Source organism: Microtus oregoni, unplaced genomic scaffold (assembly GCF_018167655.1).
Source record: "Microtus oregoni isolate MIOR12 unplaced genomic scaffold, Mior012 000000F_ref0000247, whole genome shotgun sequence".
In the NCBI taxonomy this organism is placed as follows: domain Eukaryota; kingdom Metazoa; phylum Chordata; class Mammalia; order Rodentia; family Cricetidae; genus Microtus; species Microtus oregoni.
This window is the reverse complement of record NW_024543059.1, coordinates 68,153,416-68,167,184: the sequence shown is the minus strand read 5'-3', so window position 1 is coordinate 68,167,184 and position 13,769 is coordinate 68,153,416. Positions and strand designations below refer to the sequence as shown.

At 39.0% G+C, this 13,769-nt stretch overlaps 1 protein-coding gene across 2 annotated transcripts in view; it reads left to right on the top strand.

Moving 5' to 3' along the window:
• Positions 1–13,769, top strand: part of Emcn (endomucin) — an 88,019-nt gene that overhangs the window by 60,797 nt on the left and 13,453 nt on the right. For both annotated transcript variants that reach the window (XM_041653931.1, XM_041653922.1), the window contains 4 exons: positions 2,659–2,697; positions 9,272–9,361; positions 9,598–9,651; positions 11,160–11,255. In XM_041653931.1, the coding sequence (XP_041509865.1) occupies positions 2,659–2,697; positions 9,272–9,361; positions 9,598–9,651; positions 11,160–11,255 (279 nt within the window). The remainder of the gene's footprint in view (positions 1–2,658; positions 2,698–9,271; positions 9,362–9,597; positions 9,652–11,159; positions 11,256–13,769) is intronic.

The following is a 13,769-nucleotide window of genomic DNA, read 5'->3' as shown; positions in this document are numbered from 1 at the left end:
CAACTGTAGAATTTTGTTCTCAGCCTTTTTCCTCCATACACAGGTATATGTATATAGGCTTTGACCTTGGGCTCTTCAGTATAATGAGATGAACTGATGTGTTTCTTTACATTCCAACAAAGTTTCAGAACACAGTTATACTCCTTATTTATTATTCATATAAAATTATTATGCATTTTGGAGGCTAAAAGAAATTCAAATAAAGGAGAGCCAGAAGGTCTTATTTGATCCAAGCTTAGAATTATTCATTCCCAGATAAGTCTATCAGCAGAAAAGGTTGTGACATGATATTAAGAAAAGGAAGAAAGGGTTTTGATTTTCTTTGTATTCTAATCCTAGTTGCTAATAAATATTTTAACTGCATCTCCCAAATGCAGCATTGTGCCATTTTTCAAAAGTATTTTAATTAGTTATCAAAGGAGAAATTAATTATATAAGCTTTATACTTAGAATATTTAGGAGGAAAAAAACTGTCTCTTTTAGTGATAGTAGATGGGTTTGGAACCAAAGTTCTGAGTTGTCACTGTGGTTCCACTTTTAAGACAGTAATTTGAGGGCCAGGCAGTGGTAGTGCATGTCTTTAAGTCCAGCACTTGGGAGGCAGAGGCAGACAGATCTCTGTGAGTTCGAGGTCTACAGAGCGAATTCCAGGAATGGCTCCATAGCTACTAGGAAACTCTGTTTCAAAATAACCAAAAAAAAAAAAAAAAAGACAGTAATTTGATTTTCCTCAGCTAATATTTGCAGATCTACAAACTGGGAACAATATCTCTCATAATCATTAAATTTAAAATGTGTTCTTTTCCATATACTAGAGACTTACTACAGCATATTCTAGGGATAGGTACTAGAATCACAGCTCTATCTAAGGTAGAAAATCTATCCTCAGAGAGATACAATACAGCAACAACAAGCGATTTTTCAAGCAGAAAGTAAATGTTACTATAATAATAAAATTGCAGGGCTGCAAACAAAGTCAGGTGATGGGCTGGTTTGAAGGATGTGCAAACACAGTTTAGTGAGGTGGCTTGAGAGAACCCTGAAACACAGGGAAGAACACAAGAAACACAGGTCTGGAAGAACTCTGTATCTTTGAACCTTTGGTCTATCAGCACCAGGTACAATGTGGAGCAGAGTTAAAGAAGCAGCTGATGGGTCAGAGGACTGAGGACCGAGGTAGGGCTCCCCAGATCCTATTAAGACAGGCCAACCACACTAAGGAACAGCGATGTGGTGCGGAATCAAGGTTAACTTTCAAGACATTTTCGTAAAAGTTCTTGGGAGCTAGATGAACAAACTTTAATCTAGAGCTTCAGAATGTATAGAGGCTAACAGAGAGGAGATTCCAGAAGAAATTTTCTGGCCTTAAGCAACTGGAAGACAAGGGTCCCTTGCCCTGATCCAAGAAGGCAGGGGGGAAGAAGTCGGTTGGAGGATACCACTCAAGGGTACTGTCTGAGGTGGTTGAATGTGGGATGCTAATGTTGGCCGCCGAGTTGAATATATACAAGATGCAAATCATTTGTAAGTGTTATTAGGCCTCAACTTGCTTCAGAAGTATTTTCTATTTTTTTATTTTCTATATTTTTCACAAGGCAAATCCTCTTTCTTCATGGACCATGCCATCAAAGTTACTGAAAGGGCTTTTTTTCTGAAGGTTCTCTAAAGTGATTTTTCTTGTTGCCATCTCTGTTGGGCTGTAGCTACCACCCGGGAATCCCTTAAGTTTCAAGTATAGCTCTCTGACTCTTGCCTGTTTCCAAGATAAGATGTATATGGTCTTAATAGGACAATAGCACAGGCTAGCCCCTTTGAGACAGAAATAGAAGTACCTGTGGCTCACTGTGTTGTATGTAGGTATTTCATTTGTAAGATCATGTAAAAGTGATCCGGACCAAGATCTAGTTAGTCAGAGATGCAAAATAGGTGCCCCTGCCTCTTTTTTCTAAATAAAGTTTTATAAATATAGAATTACATGCTTTCATTAGGTATTGTATTTGGCTCAGTTCATGATATACTTTCTTTAGGTGTTTCATATGTATGACAGTTCACACTAAAAGACAGAGCTGAGACATTGCAACAAACACTTCATAGCACAATAAGCCTTAAAGAAGAAGTTACAAGCCGGGCGGTGGTGGCGCACGCCTTTAATCCCAGCACTCAGGAGGCAGAGGCAGGCGGATCTCTGTGAGTTCGAGGCCAGCCTGGTCTACAAGAGCTAGTTCCAGGACAGGAACCAAAAGCTACAGAGAAACCCTGTCTCGAAAAATCAAAAAAAAAAAAAAAGAAGAAGTTACAAGGTAGATGGATCTCTGTGAGTTCAAGGCCAGCCTGATCAACAGAGCACTGGACAACCAAAACTACACAAAGAAACACTGTCTTGCAAAAAAGAGGAAGTTACAAGTATATTTGTACCTATGATGATACCATGAGGAAATTTTTGTTTAAAATTAAGAAAAGGGGAGAGACAAAAAAGTTAGTTGATTCTTTCTCAGGGGTTTCTTGGAGTCATAAAGCTCCATGATTCTATGGCTTGAGGGACACACATATCATATCCAAAATAAACTGATGTCTATAAAACTTACATTTGAAACAACCATAAAACCAGGTATTATAATCAACAATTAATTTTAATGTTTCCATTTTTTTCCTTGAAAGCTGAGAATCAGAGTTCAATCAAAACACCAGAAGTGCCAGGTAAGTTCATTTTCTCTTCTCTGAATATTCATTGGAAATATCCCAAGAATGAGATCAGATAGGTATATGTGTATATACATGTATGTATATGTATGTATGTATATACACATACGCCAGTTTGAAAGCAAGGTGAAATAGAGAACAATACAGGACAACTAAATGTTAGGAGGCTTCAAGTTTTAAAGCTAAATCTAGGAATACCAAGGATAAGCGTGAGGACTCTGGTGGGGATAGGTAGAGCCAGTCCTGGGATCAGAACTACACCTACGAAGGTCGCTGCCCAGTTCTGTACTGGTCAGTGGGTCCTCTCAAAGGAGTACAGTCTCTTCATCTACTTTTACAGAAAATGTGGCCCTGGTATTTAAAAGGATGCTGTAAACAACAGTTAAAAGCTAAAATGTTAACATCAAAAAGTCCCCATGTCTGGCCACCTGACTTTTACTCTGAATTAATGTCCCTAACAAGATGGAAATTATGGATCTACACTGAAGATTGTCTTCTGACCTCCATATATGCCACACACTCATACTCACACACATAAAAATACATATACATAAGTACACATACACACATCATGTATAAACAAATACAAAACTTAAAAATAAGTTATTTTTAAAAGACACAAAAAACTGGTATATCTAAAGCAAGAAAAGTCAGTGTCACCACTCAAGGCCATGAGGAAGCAGAATTTTTCTCCTTACCCTTCTCAGGTCTTCAACAGATTACACAATACCCACTCACACTGGGGAAGGCAATCTTCTTCGTCTACCAACTCAAATGTTAACCTCAACCAAAAGCACTCCATAGTAAGGCTTGGCCCAATGTCTGGCCATATATGGATAACCATCACGGTGGTATCTCAGTTCTCTTGTAATGGCCAGCACAATTAAGGTCCCAAGATACCTTCATTCTTCAAATTTGTGCTTCAGAACTGTGATTACAATGTGGACATAAAGCTTGGTAGAAAAGTAGAAACAGGAACAGACAATATAAGACCAACCCACCAAACCATTAGAAAGGAGGAGGGGCCATGATGTGTGAGCATGTTCACTGTGCTCCCCACCTCCAGAAGGCTGTAAAAAGTGAGGCATGCATCACTCTGTGCAGAGTATTGTCTACTGAGTTCTCTATTTTTCAGTGACAGAATCTTGACATTTCTACTCAGCAAGGACCCACTCATGCTAGGAATACACCTATCAAAAGCTACCTGGAGTGTGTAGCCTAGGGTTTTATAATACCAAAACAATTAATTGACTCTAGAGCTTGCAATGAAATATTTGCTCTACAGCCTACTCATGATGTGATCTTGGGAGGATCTTTAATCTCTCTGGGCTTCAGTTTTTGCTTTGAAAACCATAAGCAATAACACAATAATAATTGAGAGACCTATTCCTTGCAAAACATTTAGGATAATATCTGATATATACTGTCCCATTCAGATTAGAGGTAAAATCCTTAATATTTTTAGAGATTGTTGATACTGGTAGAGAAAGAACATTTTAAACCTTTCATAATTCAAAGAACAAATTTCATTAACCTTATGCATGGTTATATATAAGCAAATACAATAGTCTTATTTAAAAATCTCTTGATCCTGTGGAAGAATGTAAGGGAAACAGAAATGGTTTCATAATACATTTAACTTACATTTTCTCTCACTCTCAGATATGTTTACCTCATCTCCCTGAGCCATGGTATCTCTCCTTAAGACACAAGATTAAGCATACTTTCTTAGGAATGAAATTACTTGGTGCATATAAAAGTAATAATATCCTGCTTCATTTCTTCTTGGATCTCATGCATAATTTTTTGGCATTTAGTACCTATGTAAGCCTAATAAGAAATGGGAAATTATTCTCCCTCAGTATCAACTTCAACAGAGTTATCTAAACTAAATAGATCTCAGTTCACAATTATTTCCTGAAAAGAATATGTTATATCTCAGGTTAATTACATTGGTGGCTCAAAGAAAAATGATGGACATTTGAGATAAAACTTTGACTTTGCTATCAGAGTATCCCAGTGCAGAAACATAAGCTGAGGACACTCAAGCTCAATCTCAGCCACTCAAAGGCAGAAAAACTCTCCTCTGGTGTTCTACCTATTAACTGACCAGAGGGATCCATCATGGATATATCCTCATAAAAACTATGACAAAGCAAGAAGTCCTGAAGTTCTTAAAGCTGGAAGAGTACTCAGTGTTCCCATTGTCTTAGTCCCCTCTACAAACACAGCTCTACCAACTGTATGCATAGCATCCGTTAGCTGAACCACGTATGTTCTAGTTGCTTTTTATCCAAATCCATTTTGTTTCTGATAATGGAAGCCCAGCATAGACTCCATCCTTTCCCTAGGTGTCAGGATACTCAGCACACATCATTGTGACTAATGTCAGCACCTGCACTTACGCAAGTTCTTGTAGCATGGTTACTTCCTCCATTTGCCTTGGCTCTTATTTCCTGGTGCTGGTTTCTTCACCTACAGTATACATCAATACTAAAGCTCCTCAAATCTTTCTTTTGTTTCATCAGAGGTAGCATAGCTCACTCATCATGACACTTGGAATATTTTGATGCTTGTTCTTTATCCCTAGTTTCGCCTAGATCATTTGAAATACCTTAACTGTATCTTCGACTGTACTGTGCTTTCTTCAATCAGTTACTGTTAGACATAGAGTGGGCCTATAATAATTTGTGGTTATTATTGAGTAAATAAAAATGAATACAATGCAACCTGTCAGCGTGGATGAGGATCTCACAAAAGTCCTCTGTATCTAACCCCTAGATAAAGAGCTACCAGAAATTAACAGATGCTCTAGAGAGGGAGAATCAGTTTTCCCCAGGGACAAGATCTCTAATTTGTTATCCAATGCCAAGTGGTGAACACTAAAATCATACAGTCAACACTAAAGAGACGCAACAGGTTGTATTTATGTATTTAGACACATGTATAAATACAACAGTGATTAAAGGGGAAACCCCCAATGGAGATAATACATGAAAGTAAAGTGGAGAGCAATGGCAGAGAAATTGTCAGACAGGAAAGTAAGTCTGATGTGGAAAGAAGGCAGGAGGGTGCTGTGGATCAATTGTCTTCTACACTATGAGTATGTATTACTCTCATTTGCTAATAAAAAGTTGATTGGCCGATAGCTAGGCAGGAAAAGATCGAGTGCTAGAGCCAGACAAGGAGAATACTGGGAAAGGGAAGGGTAGAGACAGAGAGTCACCAGCAAATGCAGAGAAGCAAGATGAGAATGCTATTCTGAGCAAAGATACCAAGCCACTTAGCAAAGCACAGATAAGAATTATGGGTTAATTTAAGTGTAAGAGTTAGCTAGTAACAAACCTGAGCTATTGGCCGAGCATTAATAATTCATATACAGTCTCTGAGTCAGTTATTTGGGACAGGAAACATACATTTACAGGAGAGGGCAGTTCAGTGAAAGCCTTCTAGCTTGACATTCATGTTTAGGAAGTTTTAGAAAAGTCATCAAGGAACACTGCAGCCAAAGAGCATCTTAGGAGACATCCATGACTCTTAAGAAGTGGTGGGCATGATTGTCCCTGCCAGCCTGACACTTGGCTTTCATCAGTTTGCGGTGGGGCAGGGGGAAGGGCAGTACGGCCTCAGACCAGCACAAGATGGAGCTCAGAGAACAAGTGGGGAATCTCAGCCACATACAATTCTATAGCTTCAGGCCTTTGAAGACCATTCTCTAGTCAAGCTGAGACTCCTGAACACAACAGTCAATTACACTGTTAGTAGGAGGTTAACAGCAAAAGCATGTATGTGGTGATGTACACCTTTTATCCCAGCACTCAGAAGGCAGAGGAAAGCAGATCTCAGTGAGTTTGAAGCCAGCCTCCTTTACATTCAAAACAGCCAAGGCTACATAGTGAAAAAAAAAAAAAGGCTTTTGTCAGGGCCTATGAGAAAAATGTGACTATATTTCAAAAGAATAGACTTGGCTCTAAGAGAACTTGCTCCACATAGCTTGCTCTGAGTTTTGACCTGAAGTTTGGAAGCTGCGATTAAATTGTGAATTTAACAATTCCCCTAGAGTTTAATAGCCATCACAGTCACAATAATCAGGATCCAGATGCAAACTGGGGGATCTAAGAGAAACTTGTTTTCCAGCTTCTTCCACTCTTGACTGGAGAAAAGAAACACCAGAAAGCATGGAAATGTCTGAAAAGCCAACTTCACACAGCTGTACTCTGAATCTTGGAGGAATTGGACAAACTCTTTTTAGCTGGGAAGCCCAACTTTCTGAGAGGCATAATCCTACAATATAGCAATATCATACAGCATATGTTATACGACACTATATAACTTAAAATAACCATACTAGGACCAGTGGCTCTCCTAGCAATTTAAATTTATTCTTACTTAATCGCTACAGCAACAATATAATATAAAACTATTTTAAAGCCCTTTACGTATCAGCAAATCAGACAAAAGGAGCTGAAATAATGTGTCAAGCCTCCACAGGAAGTCAGCTTTACAGTCAGAGTTTTGTTCTGGCCCCGGCTTTCAGCATCATGTCCCTAACTACCGCATTATTCTTCCGCTGAGCCCTTTCCGGCACGGTTATTTTGGTCGAAATTTATAGTAGCACATTTTCAACACAATAAATGGAGATCATCAGACTACACTGAATCCCTCTGTTATAGTTACAGAAACAATAACGTTAGGCTCACAATTAGTGGGTTTATCCAAGTACCATTCAGCCATATGATCCTGCTAGAGACGGGGTTTCTCAAATGGAGGGGCACTAATATACAAGAAATGTCATAACAAGTATTTTTAATTAAATAGAAAAATAAAAGAAATGCAAACACCAAATAGTCTTACACACACGTGTGCGTTCGTGCATGTGTGCTTCTGTGTGAATGTGTGTTTGTTAAATTCAGAAAAGATCTTTTTTTTAAGTAAGACTTCTAGTTAGAAGAGAAACAAAATAGAAACCTGGAAGTTTCTGTCTCGGCAGCGCTGAGCGTTCACGTGGGGTTAACAAGGCAATCTTCTGGTCTGTGGTTAATGGAGCAGTACCGGCCCTGGGCGATCAACACATTTTAACACAGAAAGCTGGGGATGGTGTCGTTTACATCAGAAATAATCACTCTGAGAGCAACTTTTGGCCTGAACCTGAGGAGGAAATGAGGTGGGGTGTGGAGCCTTGGTAACTAGCTGTTGGTAAATCTCCAGCCCATTGGTTACTCAGCCAGCCATCTTGTCCTCTCCTGAAATACCTAGAAGACTATCCAGCCCCACAGCAAAACACAACTAACAGTCCCGGGATTTCAGCGAGCTCCCACCCTTTCTCTTAATACTCCTTTTTTTTTTTTTTCCTTGCCTGCTTTGAGCACTAGCCTGACATTTCTCTTTGTTCTCATGGGCATGCATCTAGCTCCCTCCCACAGATCTCTTGACTGGCAAGCAAGCACAGGGCAGACTCCCAACATGATTCTTCCCCCACAGAGCTCGCAGTGTGTGCTGGGCTGTGGGTGGCAAAGGAGGAAAGAGCAGCCGTGGCAGCCCTAGAAATATCAATCTCCCTGGTGCAATTATCCGGGGCCTCAGAACTCAGAACGAATCTTAAGCAACGTTGGGACACAGCCAGCCTTGCCTTACTGCACACAGGCTGAGGCAGGAGCTCTGTGGGAGGCATGGCGAGAGTGAGGTGGAAAGATGAGCCAGCAGCTATGATACAAAAGAGAACTTTCTGCCACAAGAGACAAAGAATTCATTTTCAAAAGTTCTAAACTACATTTTTACTTTCATTTCACAGTGAGTGTGATTGAATTATAAAGCATTCCGTGTTTGTATTTTCTTTTCTTTCTTGATATGTCGTGCATTATGTTATATCTACTAAGGTATGTTGTCTTATATTTTAAATTTTTAATAATATTTACTCATAATGATAATCTGCTTGGTATTCTGATTGAATATGGCAAAGACATCTTGCTTGAAGGAAAAAAGCTCACGGTAAATGGAGAAGAAACAATCAAGCATCTATTTTTCTAAGGAAGGTGTTCATATAGCTGCGGAGCTTTAAGGAGGGAAACCAAAGAGTCTCCATTGGTCCATTGGTTCTCCCCTACTTCTCATCAAAGCCTCTGCAGTGATCGTCTATCTCCGACCATTGGGAAATATCATAAAACCTGAAGTTTTCTGCATTTATATCTGTTTTAAGCACAGGTATTGAATAAAACACAGTTTCCCATAGTTGAAAGTATCTGAAAAGGAGTTCGTGTTTATCGTAGATTTATACCTGTCAAGAACCTCACGACTTTATTTCTGCACTGTGGACTGGAGTAGGAAACTTCCTCAAATGTTCTTGGCCAGTTCTGCTCTGGACAATGTAATACTGATATTCAGTTTGTGCGATGCCAAAGTTAATCATTTTTCCAGAAATAATACGTGAAGAAATACCATTTTATGAAACCTATTATACCGAAATCAAGTGCTTTCCCAGGTCTTTGAAAATGCAGACTGTTTAAATCTGCAAAGAAATCCAATATGGAGACTTAATACCATAACTCAATCTGGGTTTGTGATTTTCCTATAGGTACCACTCAATTGCCAGATGCCTCGCCTAAAACCACCGCATCACCCTCGGCATCACTAACAACTCCAAAAAGCATCTCACACGTTCAGGGTATGATTTTTGAATATATGAAAGGAAACGTATTCTACTTCTATGTTCTTTATGACATAAACACCATCTATCTTGATTTTCAAAACATAGCCCTTGCAGAGTGAGGGAAAATTTTGCCTTTGTAGCATCATAACTATAAATCACGGATATTTCCTTAAATGGGGGAAGAGGGACGGTTGTATAGATTGACATATTTATCAAAGGTGACTTGTTTGTTTTCTCTCTCAAAATACCAGACACTGCGGGTGGGGAGGTCACAGCCTCTCCATTAAGCATCTCCCAATACTCCGGTGAGTAGCATATGTATCTCCATTCATGGAAATAGGCATGCAGAATATATAAGTGAGAACCATGAAGGACAGGGTTATAGACAGTCTTTTCTCTACTTTACTTAGTCTGTAGTTCCATTATAACTCAAACTGCAGCCTGCTTTAAAAATCCCCCATAAATCTGATCTTAATTATATATCCTGGCCATTTTCTTCCTTTCTTTTCTTTTTTTCTTTTTCTTTTTCACTCTTGTCCTAGTGGTAAGCAATTACCAGGAAAAAAAAAAAAACAAATAATGACTTGACGGAACTGTATTCAGCTAAGACAAAATCACCACACATAAATTTTCTCTAGATCACCATGCCATATGCCTTCAACATATCCATCTTCACTTGCCAATTAAATAGTCTTAAAGCAATTAAATTACATAACAATTTTTTCACCTTGATGGAATTTTATTATATTGATGGTAGTTAATTTTATTTTAACTTGAACATACATAGGCAATATAACACCTTAGAGGTGTGCTAAGTATGAATAGATTATTTTGATTGTTCCCTTAGTAATTAACATTAAGGTGAATGTATGCGAAGCTGAAATGACAAATGATTATCTTTGGTTTCAGTAAAACCATTTCATTAAATAAGGTATCCCAGAAAGAACTGACCCATTGATTTGTGAAATTTTCATTTTGAGGAGGAAACGTCACTCAAGATCTATTTTCAAGTACGCTTTCATATTGACTTGATAGTGAAATGTAAGCTACCCTACTGAAGAATTATAATATTATTGCCCCTTGATAAATAGGCAAGAAGAACAGGAGTAGATGGGAAGACCTGACTACTTCTCCCCCTCCCTGCTCCTTTGCTTTAACCACTAACCTTTTACCCTTGCACACGACTATCACTGAAAACTCAAAAACCCTCTTGTTAGCCAAAACAGGAAAGCCTTCCACGAATTCACAACAACAAGCAACCCCCTTGCAAACATATGCACGTGGGCACATACCCAACTCTTTTTACTGACATTGTTAGACTTTCTAAAATGCTATCTAATACATCTAGTGTTCTTTCACCCATTTTCTAGCTTTAAGGCAGCATGTTGCCAAGAAACTTGCAAGTTTCAGCCTTTGGATTAGAACCACCCAAGTCAGCTGCACTTTGTTTTTAAAGTAACATCATTATAAAATACAAAAAAAGTATAATGAATGAGAGTGGTTTAACTCTAATCTAGAGAACTCTTGTCTCTGGTCTCCTCTCTCCTTATGCGCCCAGCTTCCAGGAAGATGGGACGCCATCTCCTCGAGGTTTGGAAGTTTGGTTAAGAAAGGCTACAAGAGTGACATCAAGTGGATATGTTAGAAATGACACGCAGAGCAAATCTGTGAATCAGATTAATTATTGCCTGAATTATACTAGTGTTAAGACAGGATGTTGTTTAAAGAAAGAAGCATGCATGTTTTGTCCAGCATGGTCTGTTTGTATGGAATCAGCATCACTCCAGCTGACAATGTCTCCAATACTTTTCAGATGTTATTTTGCCTGTGGTCATCGCGCTGATTGTCATAACACTCTTGGTATTTACTCTAGTGGGTTTGTATCGAATGTGCTGGAAGAGAGAACCAGGCAAGTGACGACCTTTTGTTTTGCTTCATTTTGTTTCCCCAAAAGTAAGATGGGTGTTTGCTTAGTGCAACCTTGAACTTAAAACTGTCAAAAGGAGAAGAGTTTTAGTGACGATATCATGTCTCCTGATCAGAAAGAACAGGGAGAAGTTCTCTGTATACTGCTCAAAGTAAGAAGTGAAGATTAAGATCTGGTAGTAGAATATAGATCCATTCAAGCTAATGAAATGTCCTCAACTGTGGGGACAGCCACAGGTGTGTACTCTGAAGATGATGTGCAATAGAATGTGTCTGGGTCATCGAGTAAGCAGAGGTGTATGAAAGTTTAGTTTAGAAGGACGTAATCTCAAGAATTATACTTTGGAACCTATTTCCCTCCTTGAAGGCTCAACTTCTTTCCAACACAGGTTTCTTCTGTGGTGGCGTTGTGTGGCTTATCATTTCCTTACAATAAGCTTTCTATTGTATTAAATTAATATTTTAGAGTAGATGGTTTATAAAGATAAGACATTCTCTCGTGTTCTTCATCTAGAGTCCACCATCATCAATTCTCTGTCATCATAATCATCTTAGCTTGATGGGTTTCCCCTCTGTATGCTGTGAATATGTTTTATTACCTTTGGTTAATAAAGAAGCTGTTTTGACCAGTGGCTTAGCAGATTGATTATACTTCAACAAGCACAGAATAAAAATCTACTGCTATATAGCAGGCATAATGCAAGAGGAGCTGTATGTGGCCTATGGTAGGACAGTTATTGCTGGGCTCACAGGCAATACAGGCATAGAGCAAAGTACAATTTCGATAATAACCTCAAAGCTGTTAATCCAATTTGTAGAATAAAAAATTAAAGGTATAATCTGTTCTGTTTAACAAAGTGGTATGTTATCCAAAGGTACAACTGTCGGCTGAATCTTATGGAGTAAGTTGCAAATGTGTCCTAAAAGCTAAGTAGTGGGCAAGCTTCACGTTCCGGGAAAATGACAAGAATGGATAACCGTATGAAAACCTGAATTTTTTTTTTTTTTTTTTTTTTTTGGTTTTTCGAGACAGGGTTTCTCTGTGGTTTTGGAGCCTGTCCTGGAACTAGCTCTTGTAGACCAGGCTGGTCTTGAACTCACTCCCGAGTGCTGGAATTAAAGGCGTGCACCACCACCGCCCGGCTGAAAACCTGAATTTCATAACACATCCAGGGCAGGTGTCTGGAACTGGCTGATGGATTGGAGTTTGGTCAGTGGTTTAGCAGAGAGCAAAGCCAGGTGGGAAATCTGAACAGAGATATATAAAGAGAGCAAGTGGAGTCAATGAGACGGCATGTAGTTGCTGAAGGAAAAAGACACCAGACTTACCGGTAGGCCGCAACCTTGTGGTGATACACAGATTAATAGAAATGGGTTGGCTTAAGATGTAAGAGTTAGTTAATAAGAAGCCTGAGCTAACAGGCCAAACAGTGTTGTAATTAATATAGTTTCTGTGTTATTATTCGAGTCTGGGCAGCGAGGAAACAAATGTGCAGTCTCCGCTTACATTAGTTTAGAACAGTACAGTTGTCTCATCCAATCAGCCGATGTTAATGCATTATTCTAAACAAAACTCTCTACTCATGGTCCTTCCTTCTATATTTAGTTGTTCTCCTAGTCCCAGAATGGTGCTGTCTTCTGAGTGGATGCTTTGCCGGCACCTCCCTCTACTTGCTTAGCTCGGTTAATCCCTCTATCGCGTGAACTCCAGTCCATTAGCCAATTCCAGACACCTGCCCTGGATAGGTTATGAAATTCAGGTTTTATATGTTTATCCATTCTTGTCATTTTTCTGGAATGTCAAGCCAGCCCACCACTTGGCTTTTAGAACACACTTGCAACTTACTCCATAAGATTCAGTCAGCAACTGTACCTTTTGATAACATACCACTTCGTTAAACAGAACAGGTTATACCTTTAATTTTTACTCTACAAATCAGATTAACAGCTTCATGATAATTTTACTTTGCTCTGTGCCTGTATTCCCTGTGAGCCCAGCAATAACTGTCCTACCATAGAGCACATACAGTTCCTTTTGCATTTTGCCTGATATATATAGCAGTAGACTTTTATTCTACGCTTGTTGAGGTAAAATTTTAAAATGGCCTGTGAAGCAAATCTTCCCTTTATTTTCGTTCTGACTATTTCACTAACACAATTCTACCTAAGCCTCTTAAGATTTTAAGAAGGTAAAAGGTACTTATTTTTATATGGCTTATAAGCTACATGGTTACCTTCTTACCCTAGGGCGCTAATGAATGCGGTTTAGGCCACTGACTGTGCATCTCACAGACGCTTGGAGCTGATCATGACAGCGAAAGGAGAAGTTAGCAGACCAAAACAGAGGCATTCATTTGCTCTCTGGGTGGGAAATAAAAAAAAGAAAAGGAAAAGAAAACAATGCGCTTTCCTGTAGGAGTGAGAGAGCAAATCTATGTCTGAAAAACATTTTCTTATCCAGTTTCCAAAGAGGAAATAGGACTTGCATAAACCAGTT